General features: G+C 39.1%; 1 protein-coding gene across 5 annotated transcripts in view; it reads right to left on the bottom strand.

Annotated features, from left to right (window-relative positions):
• The window catches only part of CFAP54 (cilia and flagella associated protein 54), a 288,646-nt gene that overhangs the window by 108,357 nt on the left and 161,845 nt on the right, over window positions 1–18,444 (bottom strand). For all 5 annotated transcript variants that reach the window (XR_009265430.1, XM_058741709.1, XM_058741710.1 and 2 more), the window contains 7 exons: window positions 15,228–15,380; window positions 13,054–13,248; window positions 11,042–11,129; window positions 10,530–10,739; window positions 8,262–8,328; window positions 6,360–6,542; window positions 3,870–3,956 (listed from right to left, as the gene is read on the bottom strand). Coding sequence is in view for 4 of the 5 variants with exons in the window: in XM_058741709.1 (XP_058597692.1) it covers window positions 3,870–3,956; window positions 6,360–6,542; window positions 8,262–8,328; window positions 10,530–10,739; window positions 11,042–11,129; window positions 13,054–13,248; window positions 15,228–15,380 (983 nt within the window). In the remaining variant the exon portion in view is untranslated. The remainder of the gene's footprint in view (window positions 1–3,869; window positions 3,957–6,359; window positions 6,543–8,261; window positions 8,329–10,529; window positions 10,740–11,041; window positions 11,130–13,053; window positions 13,249–15,227; window positions 15,381–18,444) is intronic.

The raw sequence follows: 18,444 nt of genomic DNA on the forward strand, positions 1-18,444 counted from the left end.
TCTGTTGAAGAAGCTCAAGCACAAAAGTCATGTGGCCATAGGAGCAGTCTGGGAGTCCTGGGGTGCTCAAGGAAGAGCCTTGTGGCAGGAGTTTAGGGAGAGAGAGGAAGAGGGTTAGGAGGTAGTTATGAATGGTGGCCTGTAGACCAGAGTAGGAACTTGGAATTTTATTCTCTGTGTGATAAGAAGTTATTAGAGCATTTTGAACAGGGCATGGCCCTAACCTGACTTACATCTTGCAAACTCCAGTGATTGTTGAGAATAGAGAAGAGTAAATTGTGCAAGCAGGGAATGAAATAAAAAATTGTATGAAGCTCATATGCATATAATACACATACACACACATACACTTGTTATCTCTTTTCCACTAAGCACCACCCTAGGAATCTCAAACCTATATAAATTTTAAAGAAATAAAAAGAAGGTAAGTTCGGGGTAAATAAGATGTGACAATAACCTGAATAAAACATGAAAGGTTTGGGAGAATATTTTCAATGGAGAAGAGAAAACTGCTTGTCTATCAAGTTGCATACTTTGGTTCTTGCCTAAGATACCTTGGGCTCTAAACTCCCCAGTACCATATAATATCAAAGGAGGAATTAGGGAGTCATATGAGCTCTTTTAGACTTCTAGATGAACATTTTTTTTCTTACCCCTTGCAGGAAATGCTGTGCAAGGTTAGTCTCTTCTGGTCTTGGCTGTGAGAAGGCTGTAACGTGAACTACCTGTAACTGCGAAGCCTACCTCTGGTTTCAGTTCATCATACCAATCTGGCCATTTGAAAAAGCAATGGCAATAATAATGAACATGTATTTTCAGAAATGGCCAATGGTGTGAACATAAACAAGCCAGATGGAAGAACTACCCTTAAATCAACCCTTCACTCACACAAATACAGAACTATCAGTACCCGTCCCGTGAATGCTGGATGTGTTGAGAGTAATAAATCTTTCAAAATGTTGGCAGTTCTAAAGTGAAGCCAGACTGGCTGATCATAAAGAGGTCTTAAAGCTTTCCCTGAAAAACACTAGTGCACAACCGAAACTGAACAGCTTGATCTATTGCTGTTTGACTTGTCAGAAAGTATTGTTTGCTATTTCCTGACTATGACTTTTCCCTCTTCCCACTCACTGACACCAGTTTACTTCAGAAAGGTCAGGCCAACTCTACTCAAACAGGCTGTCATTTCTTCCTCTCTATGATGCATCAGTTGCCCTTTTTCATTGTTTCTGTCAAAACCCTAGTCAGGTTTATTGTTCTACTATGCCACCAAGACACCATTCCATCTTGCTCTGCTCCTGACACTGTTACCAGATACATCTGATCATGTCCTTCTTTTGATCAAGATTCTGCAATTCATTCCACCTCTCCACCCAAGGCTGCAGACTACAGTCCACAGTTCTTCACTGGCTTTGAAGCTACTCTAGTACAAAAAGTTTGCAAGTGCTAACAATCCAATAAAACACAAACTTAGCTAATCAAAAACTTAGGTCCAGATTCTATCTTTCAGTGCCTCTCCGGATCTCCTTCTGACACGTTACTAACGGTCACTGCAACCCTTCCATGCTTCTCTTGCCTCTAAATGACAGACCAGAATAAAACTGTTACCTAGTTCTGATTTCATAATCTCCTCATTTCTCTCACTGTTCAGCCTCCACATTATGCTTCAGTTTGGAAGTCAGGACTGGGCCCCCTTCATGGACATCATGGACCACAACATGCACCTCTGGGAGTCTCATACAACCTTCTCCCTACTCAAAACCTCCTCTCTGGCTTCACTCAACCACCACTGCACGCTTAGAGTCGATGCTGTCTCATCTCCGTATCTTTCACATTGTTGTCTGCCCAGAATGTTCCCTTCTTCCTCTCTCCCGCTGAGTTACTTCTGCTTTCTTCACCAAATCTTACCTACTTAGTAAAATCAAGAGACCCAAAGCCATTTTCCCTCTTTCAAACTTCGCAGAAGACAGTGCTCATCATATTCATTTGGAAACAGTCAAGGGGCAGATGCACATGATATTGTTTTGTGTATACATCCTGTCTCTCACTTCCTTATAAGCAAGAACCATGGGTTGCATTTCTTTAATTAGCTACTAACATAGTGCTTTTATATAGGAGATACTCAATAAGTGTTTCAGAGGTAAAGCAATAAATGTTTACCAAGTATCTTCTAGGTGAGTTCCCACTAAACACTAAAAAGTATGGACAGTAGGCCCTTGATAAATGTCTATAGATTTTAATTTCAATTCAACAATTAATTACTGAATATCAATATATGAATTTATTTCTCAATATACAATAGGAAACTAAAAGATGAATGTGATACAGGCCCTAACCTCAAGAATTTTGCAATTTTGAATAGAGCACTGTCTTGAAAAGACAGAGAGAGAAAAGTTATATGCAGCTTTTAAAAAAAGTGTCACTGGAAATCAAAAGCAGGAGAACTCTTAAGAGTTCACTAGGTCAGAAAGAGTGATCCAGAAATTTTCATGCTGATAAAAAATCATTTATTCCTGAGTTAAAATATAGTCTCTTAATAGTTAGCACCAGAATTCCTCTTAGGGAAGGTATTGTCTTTATTTAGAAATAGAATGCAATGGACTATTTGAGTCTGAAAACACAGCCCAGAGACGGGATCCAGATAGAGAGAAGAGCTCAAAGGGAAGTCTAATTTTCTCTCATTATAAAATGAGAAAGCTTTGTGGAAGAAGGGTAGAAGGTATTTCCAAAAAGGGACAAGGAGGGGTAAGCCAGTGGTGTGTTGGAGCCCACTTACTCCCAAGGACAAGAGGAAATTGTGTACATCTTGTCTCAATTCCACATTCAGGAATGCCCTGTTGGTAGGCTGAAGTCAGCCGTAGGGGGAATATTTGTACCATGGAAACTGAAAATGCTACAAATCAGGGCTTTTTTTTTAGAGTGAGGTGTGAAACATTTACCAGCACACATCTGATTAAGCCATGGGATGAGAGGCGAAAGCATGAGATGTTGGCTAAGATATATTTTAAACTCAGACATGTCAAACATTCTATTTTAAATTGTTTGTTTTTGCCTCAACTTAAGTTTTCCTATGTTCCAAATTTTTACTAAGTCCAATACAAAAAGACAGGCCTTGGGTGACTGTGTTGTGTATGTCTGTGTGTAAGTGGGTGAGTGTGTGTGTGTGTGTGTGTGTGTGTGTGTGTGTGTGTGTGTAAAATGGGAATTAGGGCTGAATTCCATAGTCAAGATGAGGAGGTGCAGAACAGGGAGCAAATCTGCTGGATGTTGAGGTGATCCACGTACAAAATGGATTCAGCAGAAGTGGACTATGACCACAGCTAAGTAGGAAAATGGGCAGAGAAAATGAGGTGCTTGAAGTACCCACTGCACATGGGGTTGGAGCCAACTGCATATGACTCTTGAGGGCAGAGAGCCTCTCCTGACTTCTAGGTTACAGAATTAGTTATAATTCAGCATCTGTGTGTTTTGTCATGTCAATTGCCTATGCAATGAAAACTTCTCACATATCATGATATACATAAAGATCCTTGGCAAGAAGTTCACAGAAACTTCAGAAAACTGACTCATTAGTCTCCACCCAGAGACCAACATTTCAGAAGTGGTGATTTCCAGGCTGACTGATGTTGGGTGAGCCTTTTTCCTGTGTGTAGCTCTTCCTCACCTTACCATGGTCCAAGCATAAAACGATCTAACCATTCTAATTAGCTCTCTCTCATACTTTATTATAATAACAGGCAGGGTTTTTTTTTTTATGTCAGTACACCATATTATTATCAGCTTATTATTATGACTATTAGAACCAAATTCATTTATGAAAATATTTCATAGTTCAAGGATATCAAATATCTTAAAAGTTTGTGACATACCTTAAGGATCCTTGCTTCTAGATTTCTGACTAGGTCTTGGCAAATTCCAGAAACAAAATACTGATACAATGCAAGGAGAGGCAGAACCTACCAATGGTAAAAACATTTTTGATTTAGAACATGTTTTATCAAGTTAACAACCTAAAAATAAAATGTAGCCAAATTTAATGTAGGAGATGTTATGTAAAAGAGCAATTGATTTTGTCATGCTAGGATCCTCTATTATTTGGCATAAATGAAACAATCTGCCTAGCATAAGCTTCATGATTTTATGAGAACTTAAAAGTGCCACCAGGGGGACTTTTAGACGCCGCTTGGTACCCAAAACCTAGGTTTTGAATGTCTTTAAGCATGGAAAAGTGAAAATCCAACCAATTACCTTCCTTGAAAAAAATTAACTTAACATATATATGAATCACTGAGGCCTGGAGAAACATTCTAGCAAATAAGCTATCAAATAACTTCAAAATTCAAAGCAAAGGAACTCACATCCATGTCCCCAACTCTTTCATCTCAATGGCTGCTGCTATTTGTCTTCAACTGGAATATCTCTATCAGCAAAAAAGTATTTTATAGCATGCCCATTATGTGTCAGGCACTGTTGAATGACAACAAAATCTAACCAGTCCTTGCTTCCACAGAGCAGATAGTCTACTGATTACCCACACGTACTCTTCACATAATATTTTTATTTGCCTAGAATTAACCCCAAAGTTCAACTCCTCTTGAAATCTCATGAGTGAAAGCTTACAAACTATCAATATTTGAGTTGATCCCAGCCACCATCTGGCCAGAGTCAGATGTTGAGGGGACAGGTGTTTGCTTAGACTTCTGAACAGCTTCTGATCTCAACTGAAAACTGAAGTTCCTACAACTGGGCCCTTCCCCCACTGAAGAAAGATAGAGCAAAGAGGACTTTTGGGATCCCCATTATTTATCAAACTATTTCCCATGATTCCACAGCAAAAGGTCTCATAGCAAGTTTTATATGTGACAGCAGTCTCTTTACCCACTGGGCTTCTTCTGGAGGGTAGTATAATACAGAATAGAAACTGTTTACATGGTGCAAGTTCAGCTAAGGAACCTCTAATTGTCAGTCAACTGGCAGCTGCTAATAGCAATAGCTTTTTAAATGGTTTAGAACTGGTCTTAAATGATTTCAAACATAATACTTTTTTTTTTACAATTATGCACAACAAACATAACACAATATCTTTTTCTACAATTAATGCAGCACAAAACAATAAGATTTGGCTATTACTTTTTAGGTTGTTTCTTTTCTTTAGTAAGGAATAAAAACACACCACTTTATTGCTGCCAATTGCTCAATTATTCAGAAAAATGTTCTCAATTTCTTAAGCTTCAGAGAAAAAAAGTCTCATTTCTTTTCCAATGCAGTGATATGTATTATATATGAATATGACTAGGCAGCTAAAGGTTACCCAGGGGATAGAACTATTTTCTAAATCCAGAAATGAATCCCCTTAACAATGAGAGGAGCACCATTTCGTTATCTTTTCCTAATAAACAATTTCTTGCCAAATATGCCAAGTGTTAAAAGCATTTATCAATATCTTCACTTTAATACGTGGCTTTATAATTTAATAACTCATATCAGGGGGCAATAAATCTTTTCACTACAAGAAGAGAGAATGAATTCAGAACAAGAGAATAGAAAATATATAGGAAAAAAAGAAAGTAGGTATGAAAACTATGGAAGAAAAGGAAAGAACGAGAAAAAGAGAAAGAATAGGAATTAAGAAACAAATATGGTGGGGAAGAGATACAAAAGTAGAGGAAAGAGCATATGAGAAGAAAATAGGAAAAATGAAATAAAGGAAAAAAATATATAATGACCAACAGGTAGAAATACTAATTTATTTTTTAAGTGCAACCAACTTCAAATTTATAATCTACACTGTTACTTATTTCCCCAAAGGAAAAGAGAATTGCATGAGGGTTTTGAATGTCTTAGGATATTAAGAAGTATTTGTCTTTTATTTCACAGCTAAAATCTGTTCAGTTCACAGCTGTTCATCTAGATGTACCCTTAACAGAGAGAAGACAAGAAACACAAAGATCAACTTATCTCAACAAAGAAATACTCGCAGCTTTGGTAATGATATGACCTGCAATGACTTAATGCAATGAGTTACATGTACACTAGACTGCTCTGTTTAAGACCAGGAAACATTCTAAATCAATTTCCCCAAATGTCTTAAGAGGGGGGAAAAAGGTAAAATAATAGAATAAAAAGAGAAAAAAACCCAACAGATGTTGACTTTGTATCCAAAATGAAACGCAAACAATGATGTCAAAGAAGGAATATGAATTAATATATTTCATTTTGAGCTACAGGTAAACATCCTGAATATAGGGTTAAAGAGTTAAATGACGACTGAGAGACCATCAGCAAAATCTGAATGGCATAAAGTATAAGGCAAAAATACCAGAGTGAATTGAGATTTGTTGATTTTACACACTACTTACTATTAGATTTTGCTTAGCAAAGTGCAGTTCACGTATAACGTAATACAGACTTGCAACTACAGAGCAAATGTCAGCCCTGTATCTGTCCGAGAAGAGCTCGATGCCTGGGAGAAGCTGAGTGATTTCATACTGAGCATAGCAACGTTCCGCTTTGGGGTGTGGAAGTGTGGTTCTGAGCAAACCCTGAAAATGGAAACAGGTGAAATGAAGAGCAATAAATTGCATGTTTAACACTGAAACAGAAAGATAAGTATGTGGATTACTTCCTAAAGTGCTTAGCATATGCCTAGCAGACTGTATCTTGTAATAAATGGTAGTTATTGTTAATATTATCATCATTATGGGTTCAAATGCTTTTATCATTTAAGATGGGCCTTTTAAATTCCACAGTAGTTGGATACTTATTATTTTCAGAAGAAATTATCATTATATCATCATTTATTGAGGTCAGTTTTGTATTGGCCACTATTGGTAAATTCTTTATAAACACTACTTCATTTACTCCTCATTTACGTTACCCCTACAAGGAAAGATTATTACCTCACACACGATATAATGGAGGCTTAAACAATTAACTTATTTGAGCTCACACAGCTAATGGCGGCAGAAAGAAGATTAAGTCACACTTATTTAAATCAAAATAAATATGTTCTTTCCGCTATACCAGTCTACAAGTAGAGGAGATAACAAGTTATTTCAGAAGTCTAAATTAGGCAGCAGTAATTCTGAACTTTTAACTGAATTAAGCAAAAAGATGAATTGTCTAATTTCACCAGTATGTCTTAGGTAATTTATATGACCAACATTGTATTTGATGCTGGGAAACAACACTGGTACACAAATTTGAATTTTACAGTTAGGAGTACTTCTTATGTTAAGTAATTAACATTAAATGATGACAAATGCATTATGAAATTATTTTAATGTATATATCAGAAAAGAATTTTAACCAGATTGTTCATTAAATTTATCAGGTACCTACTCTAAAACACTACACAGTTGTTTAAGTTTTTAATTTTACAAATATGCTTTAAAATCATAAAGAAATTACAGGTGTTTAAAACAAATGCCACCAGCTTTCATTTTAGGTATAGTATTACTGAAAAAGTATGTCCATAGTAAGCAAAAATTTAATTTTTCCAATTGCTTATTTTCTAAAACATGAACAGCACTGTTCTTGAAGGCTCTTCTTCTTCCACCTCCTGTCTTTAAAGCACAAGCAAGAGGTGCATGGAACATAAGAAAAGTGAAAAGTCTGGCCTTATATTCAGAGAAGGCTTTCCAGAGATCTCATCTACCCAGATTGCATAAACTATTAGACTCGTCTGATACACAGAACAAGGGTGTCCACCCTTCAAAGTAAACAGAACCTTTAGTAGATTGCAAAGGCCCCTGGCTACATCCCTGCATCTCAAAATGTCTTGTATTTCAGATAAAAGTTCCTTTCTTCTTCAGTGAAGTCAAACCAAAATTCTAAGAGCTGCCAACACTATAGTTCTGTAGTCTTCAACTTATTTCTTGCTTTCATTATATGGTATACTTCACATCATGCAATAGAGGAAAACTTTAGTTAGAGATGAGGTAACCTAAGGCAACCATTTGGAGTCAAACAGACAGGCTTCGCAGCTCACTAGCAACACAGTCTTACTAATGATGAGAGACTCAGTTTCCCTATCTGCAAAACTCCTTCCGGAGTCTAAAGGAGAAAGAGATCCTGCTGAATATTCAAGGTGAAAATGCCGCAGGGGTTCAGCCAGTGAAGGAAAGACGGGCTTATGCTATTTCATCAAGGTCCCGCGCGATTTTCCTACCTATGAGTTTTATGAATATGATAAGCCACTGCACTTTTTTTTTTCCTGACTGAACGGCCATTACTGTAGAAAGCTATACATAAAGTGTTACCTGAAAGAGTAATGCAGACAAAATGCAACAGTTGGTTCTCTCGTCAACCTCTGAGATCTTAATAAATCTAAATAACAAAAAGAAATGGGTTCATAGACAATTTTCCAATAATAGTTTTATATAAATACATCTCTAATACTCACAGATTTTCTAAAATTAAAATAGTCTTTGTGATTCTAAGAGTGCTATGCTCTCATATAAGATCTAGAATACAGAAATTTATACACACACACACACACACACACACACACACACACACATATATATAAAATGAAATATCACCAATAATCTTACCACCTAAACATGATTGCTGGTAACATTTTGGCTAATTTTCTTCTGGAATTTTTTCTTTATATATAAATTGTTAAATTTTCTCTGTAGATCAAAATACCGTGCATGTTTTCGCCCACCATACTCTACAGGAAAGCTAAAAATGTGATTGGAGAGGTGAAAGAAACCTGTACCTCTACTGCTTCCATACTTTTAAAATTTCTCACATTATTCAAGTATTTAAAATATTTGTCAGTGCTAACTAAGTGTAAGACACTGTGATGACTTTCACATATGTTATGTGTTATATGTTATGTGTGGCAGGCTGAATAATACTCCCCACTCCCTGCCAAAGAGATCCATGCCTTAATCCCCCAAATCTACCAATATGTTGCTTTCATGGCAGAGATAAGTCAATCAGAGAATGACAAATACCGTATGATTTCACTCATATATGGAATTTAAGAAACAAAACAGATAAACATATGGGAAGCAAGGGGGAAAAGATAAGAGGGAAACAAACCACAAAAGACTCTTAACAATAAAGAACAAACTGAGGGTTTCTGGAGGGAGGTGGGTGGGAGATGGGCTAGAATGGGTGATGGATATTAAAAAGGGCACTTGTGATGAGCACTGGGTGTTATATGTAAGTGATGAATCACTGAATTCTACTTCTGAAACCAATATTTCATTGTATATTAGCTAATTAAAATTTAAATTAAAAGAAAGTAATAAAATTGACCTTATATTGGCCCTAAATAAAAAAAAGACTACAGAGGTGATTAAAATTAAGTTTGGGCTCAGTGTAATCACAATGGTCCTTACAAGAGAAAGGCAGTGGAGTCAGAGTCATAGAAGAAGAGATGAACACAGAAACAGAGGTCAGAGACAAAGAGGGAGGGAGAAAGAGGAAGATAATAGGCTGCTGATCCTGGAGAAAGAAGATGGAGCTGTGAGCTGAGGAGGGCAGAAGACCTGCAGAAGCTGGAAAAGACCAGGAAGCAGATTCTTCCCTAGAGCCTTCAAGAGAATAGCACAGCCCTACCAATACACTGATTTTAGGACTTCTGACCCCCATAACTGTAAAATAATAAATCTGTATTGTTTTAAGCCATTAATTTTGTGATAATTTGTTACAGAATTAGGAAACTAATACAATATGTGTTATGAGCTAAATTGTGTGTCCCCCTCCCAAATTCATATTTTGGAGTCCTAACCCCCAATAACCTCAGAATGTGACTGTCCTTGGAGATAGGGCCTTTAAAGGGGGTAAGTAGGTTATGATGAGGTCATTAAGGTGGGCCCTAATCCAGCATGACTGATGTCCTTGTAAGAAGAGGAGATTAGGATACAGACATGCATAGAGGGAGGGTGATGTAAGGACACCGTGAGAAGACCGCCAGCTACAAGCAGGGAGAGAGGCCTCAGAAGAAGCCAACCCTGCCAACATCCTAACGTAAGAATCCAAGCCTCCAAAACTATGAGACAATAACTTCCCCACAAACTGGTCCTTCATTATGGCAACACTAGCAAACTAATATGGTGTGTCACGTAATTCTTGCCACCAGTTCGTAGATGAGAACACTGAGGCACTGAGAGAATGAGGAGCCAGCCAAGGACCCCAGATTTAGGAGGGGGCTCTTGAATTAGGCCCAAGTCGGCCTGCCTCCACACTGTTAGTCTTGGTCCCATACCAACTGGTCACTTGCTCAGTCATTTGTTCCACAAGTAGTTATTAAATGGCAACTCCATGCCAGACACTCAGGATACCCTGGTGAACAAGCAAAGATCTGTGTCCATGTGATGCCCACACTGTGGGGGAGGGGGTTATAGGAAGAAGAGATGGCCATAGATAATACACATCACAAACAAGGAAAGTGTATAACTTTGGATGGTACGGACATAGCTGTCCACGTATCCCATGCATCTGAGGCATGGTGCTCTACATGGACAGGTAGGCACCCCACCAAAGGAAGCTCGCCCCATTGTGACACTCACTGAGCTATCTTTGCTGATATGACCGCTCCTTGCAAACATCCCCAAATGCCAACATTTGACAGAAATTCCTCACTATAATCTTTGGAACCTGGAGGTAAATAGCTATTGGTAGCATTGGTGAGTGAGCTACCAAACTCTTTCCATGTATGCAGCACATCTTGTTTCCTGAATATGTCATCAAGAGCTTGGCACCAACATTTAAAAGCAGCCCTAGAAGAGAAACAGAGCATCAAGCAATATGTTTTCTGAGATCTATGTCATTAAATCTAGCTTCCAAAAGAGAAAGCAAATGCACTGAAGAAGCATTTTAATTAAAATGTTAGAGAATGAATCTATACCATTTATGCTCATAACTTTTTCTCTCAGGTAGCATTTGAAGAATAAAATGTAGCAATGGGATATAATCAAAGAACTAAAGTTCATGAAAAACAGTATATTTTCACAATAATTATAAATGTTTTCAAACAAACAACCCAAGTTTTCCCTTGTTCTACTGGCTCCCAGAAATCTACCTTTTCTTTTCAGCAAAGATGAGAAGGCTTCCCAGTTCATGCAATGCCTGAACTTTAAGACTTCTTTTATTGCAGGCTTGGAGAACATCTGTATTTTTAATCAAGCAAAAGAACAAATGTCAGTTCCTAGGAAATCTCTTCCTTACAGTCTCAAGAATATTCTAAGCTGCATCATTCCTTAACTGTGGAGATAAGCAAACTGCAAGCTAATACTGCCTTCACATGTCTTGTGATCCATATACTGAAAGAGAGCAAATGATATTCTATTTACATAGTGGAGTGAGAGACTGGATCTAAGAGATAGGAAACATGGAGAGTGTAGAATAAGAGTCAGGCAGGTGGAAATGGTGGAAAAGAGAAATTCAGAAGAGGCATGCAAGAGAGAAAGGGCGGGGTGTATATGGAAATGATGTGGGTGGCTGGACTATGGTTTCCTTGGGAGTGTGAAGAAGGAGATAGTGATAGGGTTATATGGAGGCGTCTAAATGCCTGGTGGAAAAATGTGGATGTTATTCCATAGCAGATGGGAAGCCTTGAAGGGTTTGTTTTTAAGGAGGGATGTGACAAGATCACAGCATATCAGATTTTTCCGTTTACCCAAGTACAAAAAAAAAGCACATCTTTAATGGCATCTGAATTTGGACAGGGTGGGGGAGTGGTTTCTGATAAATGCATAAATCTCCAATGAAATTCAGAGATGTCTAGCAAAAACAAAACAGAACAAAACAAAACAAAACCCAATCAACGTGGCAGTGGTTTTTAATGAAGGCAGTGCTGTCTCCTACAGGGTGTTTTAGAAATCTGAGGAAGGTTGTTAGTTGTCACAATGGGGCATCTCCCGGCATTTCATAGGTGAAGAACAGAGACACTGGATTGCCTGTAATGCACAGAAGTTTTCCCCCACAATTAAGAAAAAAGGTGAGAAACCTACATATAAATTGTCTGAGTCTAACTTCTAACTGCATTTTACACATAAATAGGTCATTTTTGTATGTTTTCAGAATGCTCTGAATTTCCCAGAAATGCAACCACTCACTGTAGTGCTTTGTTTTACCTACATTTATTTGCCATTTTAGAAAACCACTGTCACCAAAATTAACAGTGCTGACAGTACTTGCATCACCAATACAATAAACTGGTATCAATCTGCATTTGTAGCTATAACATTCATGGCGATTCAACAACACAGGATATGAACACCTGATTGCTTCATTATACTTTCTAGTGCTTGAGCACCTAAGTGCCACAAATAGATTCTTTTATTATAAAATAACATTGTGTACCCTTTATTTTATATTTAGAGCTTCATATTTATTGTTTTAAATAACATGTGTAGAAAGATTATATTAAATATACATTTCATTCCAGGGAGTAAAGGGGGAATTACTAAATGTCTGTTATAAAAAGGGGAGGGAGGGACGTTGGGTCTACAACATGCACTGCGTATACACTGATGAATTTGTAGCAAAGCCAAACCAAGCAGAAAGACAAAGAAAGTGTGATCAGCTAGGGCAGAGCAACAAAACACAACAGTGGTCACATTCCAAAAAGCGGTTCGCAGATTCAGTCAAAGGAGGATCAGCAGAAGAGTGACCTTGCATCTCACCATGGTGACAGCCAGGGGGGGAAAGTGAGGAAGGGGAGGAGCTGGAAGACATTGCCCCATCACTGCCTACAAGATTCTATATTCAAGCTCTCTCATCTGACTTAAAAAAAATTTTTTTTAATGTTTATTTATTTTTGAGAGACAGAGAAAGACATAGCATGAGCAAGGGAGGGCAGAGAGAGAGAGGCAGACACAGAATCCAAAGCAGGCTCCAGGCTCTGAGCGGTCAGCACAGAGCCTGTCGCAGGGCTCGGAATCACGAGCTATGAGATCATGACCTGAGCCAAAGTCGGAAGCCTAACCAACTGAGCCACCCAGGTGCCCCTCTCTTATCTGACTTCTAAAGGTAGCATTTCAGGCCCAGATGCAATCTCAACATTAATGCAGAAGATCACACTAATCTTACCAATAGTTTCATAATAAGAGGAAATTACGAGTCCGAGTTGTGAATAGGGAAGTTTACTTTTTTCCACTGAACTGAAAACTCTAAAGTGTTCCTGAGAGAGGTCAGGGGGTGTTGGCATATGCATCTCTTCTGTCCCCAGGCAAAACTCCACCTTTCCAGTGGTAAATTTCTCATTGTTTATTCCTCCTTTATCTCCTAAAGTCATGGGGAAAAAAAAACATTTTTAAAGAAATTCAAAAAGGAGAAAGAAGGGAAAGTGATGAGGAGGGGAAAGGTAGAGGAAATGGACAGGGAAAGAAAAGGAAAAATTCTGCATATATGTGAGACTTCTTTGCAGTTTGAGGGACATCGTTTCCTTAAATTTAGCATCTAGTATCATTTCTGAGGAGCCCAGGTATGTGTGGACAGGCTCTCTGCTCATGTTATTTCATAAAGAACACTACGGAGGGGCAGTGTGCCAGAAAGTGATGTTGAGATAATGCTTTGCTTCTTGTGGGGATTGGTGGAAGTTACATGGTTTGGGTTTGCCTTTTTTTTAAGGGCTTCTGACAGTAAGATGTTAGTTTGCCTCTGGGGTAGAGACCTCTGGGATAGAAGGAACACATAGTTAGTTCTGACCTAAGGGGGGAAAATGGAAAAGAATCAGCCTCTTTATAAGATCAGAGAACACACAGGAAAAAAAGGAAAACTATTCTAGGGGAAGTAGTCGAAAGCTGCAGAGAAAGAGAAGCCGATGTGAAGTTTGAAGTCTGCAGCCCAAGGACTGGGATAAACTGCTGAGAATTAATAGCAGGTGAGGTTCAGGGTGAACAGGTCTAATCCACTCTGAGGAATTGTATTTGCTTGTTTTTATTCATGCCCTTAGCCATTATTAATATATGCCATAATTGAAAGAAATTGAGACATGATATGGAGAGCTGATTTAATATGAGTCTATAGACAATACAACCAAAACCTGTGGGTACGTGCTATGGCAAGTGCTTTTTGGGGGGGAAGTAGGGGCAACAACAAAAAATACATACACACATAAGTAAAACTTCTGTCAGTGATTGTAAAGAAAATAAAATTGGTCAAATTCTGAAAGATCAGTTCAGTAAATATTAGCATGTTAGGTATACATTTGAATCTAGTTTTAATAACTTTAAAATACAGTTATTTTAAGATTATTAATTTAAGTTTATTCCTGAAGTTTATTTTTATTATTCCAATAAATTTAAACAGCAAGGATTGTAAACATGTATTAGTATTTTTAACACATTTTTTAAAATTTTTTTTTTCAACGTTTATTTATTTTTGAGACAGAGAGAGACAGAGCATGAACGGGGGAGGGGCAGAGAGAGAGGGAGACACAGAATCGGAAGCAGGCTCCAGGCTCCGGGCCATCAGCCCAGAGCCCGACGCCGGGCTCGAACTCACAGACCGTGAGATCGTGACCTGAGCTGAAGTCGGACGCTCAACCGACTGAGCCACCCAGGCGCCCCTTTAACACATTTTTAATAACCCAAACATACATAAGTCAAGATTTTTCCCCACCTAAATTTGAGTACATTCTTCCCCTCTGGAGTTACCAATTAACCACTCAAAGCCCTGCTTTGATTGGGCTCACAAATCAATGCATGTTGAGGAGGCAAGAAACAAATAAATATGATGTGACCAATGATAGTGAATATCTTGTTTTGAGCTAAAAGAAATCTCTAAGATCAAAATCTATGGTATTAATAAGAAACCGTATTGATGCTTATGTTAAAATGCATCTATTTCCTTGACACTGATAAAGTGGGGTTTTGGTAGAGTTCTAGTTAAGTCAGTATGAATCAATTCATCTACTTACGAAAAAAAAATTTTAAATGACTATAGCACCACACTTGCAAAGAGAAGGATAAGAACATAGATGTACCATATCAAAAAATTAACGAATACTCTTCTTGCATCTACTCAAAGGAGTATGCCAGTTTCACAGAAAGCATGAAAGCAGATGAGTGAAACAGTCTTTGGTTAGGAATAAACCGTGAGGGAGAAGATGTGATCCACTAGACAAGAGGAAGAAAGTGAGGGGCAGCAGGGAGTGAGCATGTAAGTGGGGGAAAGGAGGGGTCTATGGCAGAATCTGGTAGAGCCACAGGGTAGTGGTCCCCCTTCAATAAAAAGCAAGGGGTATAGAGCAAGGATTTTACCTTGTGTCTGTGCAAGGAATAACGAAAGCAATTTTCTGCTGTGTCGGATTGATCTGCTATCATATTTGGATTTTTCCAAAGTCTGTCTAAAACATCGCAAAGTGTCTGTCACGTCCACGGGCACACAGATGAGCTCTTTGGCGTGGCTATATTCTGAAAGGAAAGAGAAGAATACCGGGGGATGAAATGCTGCAGCAAGCCAACTAGTAGCAAAAGACTTTCTAATTCAGAGAATGTCTTGGTCCCAAACTAAAGCTGCTAAATTCAAAGCCCCCAGGTCTGCAGCAGGTGTTTCAACGTTCAGATCAAATTTTTGTGGTATATTTGAAAGTTCTTTAAAAAAAGAAAAAAAAAACTTAGAAAACTTTTGATTCCTATGAAATGCAAATAACTTTAGATCTTGCCAATTTTCCTTATGAAGCCTCCTACTTTTTCTTTTGCTGATCATAAAAGATGAAATAATCTACTCCTTTTCAGCAGCCTCTTCAAAGCAGAGGTGCCTTGGGAAAGAGACGAAAGGAGGAAACAAAGAAGCTTGGATGGGTAAGTGCTCTCTTAAGAGAAGGGAAAGACAGGTTTCTAATATTGGAGGGTGCAGAGGAAAGGAAGATGAGGCCATAAAAGGGAGTGGAACTAAAAACAGCACTGAAAAATGGCCACAAAGAGCGGAGAGTTGCCACGAGGTCCCCGGAGAAGAAGTGACGGTGTCAGGAACCAGGCTGCAGATTTTCAGCCATACACTGTGAAACGGGCACACAGGAAAGAAGGAATACACGCTTCTGATAAAATAACAAAGGAATTTAGTTCTTCAACAAGTTGAACAGGTGAATGGCCCCTGTAAAATCTGAGGACTTGATAGTACAGCAACTTGCAAGGCAATGGGGCCACAGGAGGCTAAGAGGTATTACCTTTGCCCTTGAGAGTTCACAGTTTAGCTGAAGAGATGAAGCATTCTGACCCCGGAGTATTAGACTCATATTTCCAGGGAGTTCTTGGTTATGTGCCAAAACGAGGGAAAGAGAAGAGAGACCAGCATAGGGAGGAGAGGATGTGCAAGAAAGACTTCGTGCAAGAGAAGATATGTCAGTTGTGTCTTAAAGGAGAGCAAAGATTTGATTAGGAAGAAGGAGGCGAGGGGGTTGAGGTAGTTAGAATAAGAATAGCTGAGGTCGACTGAGCATTTACTTATACTATACCAGGAACTATTCTATATAATTTACTCTGATAGATTCATCAAATCCTAAAAACAACCCTAAAAGGTACATACCATGATATCCTTATTTTACAGAGGAGGGAAAAAAGGCACAGAAAGTCCGGTGGTTTCTCCTGGGTCACAGAACTGGTCTGTGCAAGGATAGGTATGGAAGCAGGAGTCAGGATGGCAAGTCAGGGCGCGGTGAGATGACATGGCCAGTCCTGCTGAACAAGGAGGGGTTTTCTGAGTCCTGAAGCCCTCCCTCTGTAAGTCGCCTTCATCCTTTCTAATAAGGAGTACAGGAAGGGTCTTGAGCAGGACAAACAAAAAGAGACTGGTATTTTAGGAAGAGTTAGCAGATTGTAATAAAAAGAGGAGGGTGGCAGCCTGCCTGGTGGCTGCGGCTAATAAACCAAAGCCACCAGGCTATGGAATATCACCTCCCGGGGCCCGGCCTGTTGCTGCCACCATTCCAGTGCCAGCCTGGCCTTCCTAAGGATGGACATTTTTCAATAAAAATACCTACAGTACTGTAAGAAGAAGGAGAAGGAGAAGGAGAAGGGGAAGGGGAAGGGGAAGGGGAAGGGGAAGGGGAAGGGGAAGGGGAAGGAGAAGGAGAAGGAGAAGGAGAAGGAGAAGGAGAAGGAGAAGGAGAAGGAGAAGGAGAAGGAGAAGGAGAAGAAAGATTAAGGCTGGCAGCTGAGGGACTGAAGCTACACCACAGATATTGTGATTTGAATTCAACTAAGATGGTAGCAGTGGAAATGAGGGAGGGACACAGGGAACATTCCAATGTTAGAAGTGACAGAAGAGTGGTCAGTTGGCTATGTGGCAAAGAAAAAAGTTAGGAATTACCTCTTCCCTGTCCTTTCCAGGTCAATGACCTTGCTTCCTGCCTCACTGGAAAAAAAATTAAAGCAATACAAAGGGATTTTCTGCAAACCCCTACCAGTGGTTCACGTTGGTCGAGAACATTCTTCCCTCAGATATCCCCATGGCTTGCATCCTCAGCTCCTTAAGGTTATTGCTTAACTGTTAATCTCTCAGGAGGCCTTCCTTGATCACCCTATTTAAGTTGGTGATCCCAATCTCCACATTTCTTTTTTCTCCACTGCATTCATCATCTACTGATGTGTTTTGTTTGTTTATTGATTGTCTCCTGCCACAAGAATGCAAGTTCCATGAGGGCAGAGATTTTTGTCCATTTTGTCTGCTGTTATCAACCCAGACCTAGAACAGTGCCTGTTGTGTGATACGTGCTTGATAAATATTTTCAAAGCTAAATGGCTGGTATTAACTTTATTAATAATCACTTATATGGATCTTAATCTCAGTTGATTCTCATAACACCTTACAAATTAGTAGAGATAGCTATTACTCACACTTTACAAAGGAGGAAAAGTAAACTTGAGGGCATCAACTTGTTTTAAGCCCTTAGAAGACATGGGAGACAACCACTCTTCCAATCCAGTGCCTCTTCCAGATAGTTTGCCAGAGGGCATCAAATCTTGTGTAACTGGCAATGACCCAGATTTGAGGGCTGCTAATTTGACTACAGAAACCTTTGAGACTAGAACATAAATAAGCCTAAGAAAAGTTAATGAGAGAAGAAGCCTGGGGTCCTCGTGAGCCCAGGGAGGTCCTGATGGAAATAGTAGCACAGTTACGTTCTATGGTCATAGAGACATCTTTCAATATACGACAAAGTAGATGGAAATGTCTAGAAATCCTGGAGGTTCTGGTCAAACCCAGCACATGGCCACCTTGAGAGAACCACTTGTCCCCCCAGGAAGTTCACTCTTCTTGCCTACCACACGTTGAAGAGAATCTAACACTTAGGTGACAGAAGCTCTTATTAACTCCCCAGGAGCTCTCTTCTACCCTACCAATTTCACCCTCTTGTCCACTTTGTCCTGCGCCCACCATTTTTTCCCTCAGTTCCCCATTCCTCTACCCACGCACAGTCCTGCATGATCCAGACAAGGCATGCCTCCGACCCCCACTCTTACACATAACGCCCTA

Source organism: Neofelis nebulosa, chromosome 8, assembly GCF_028018385.1.
Source record: "Neofelis nebulosa isolate mNeoNeb1 chromosome 8, mNeoNeb1.pri, whole genome shotgun sequence".
Lineage (NCBI taxonomy): Eukaryota > Metazoa > Chordata > Mammalia > Carnivora > Felidae > Neofelis > Neofelis nebulosa.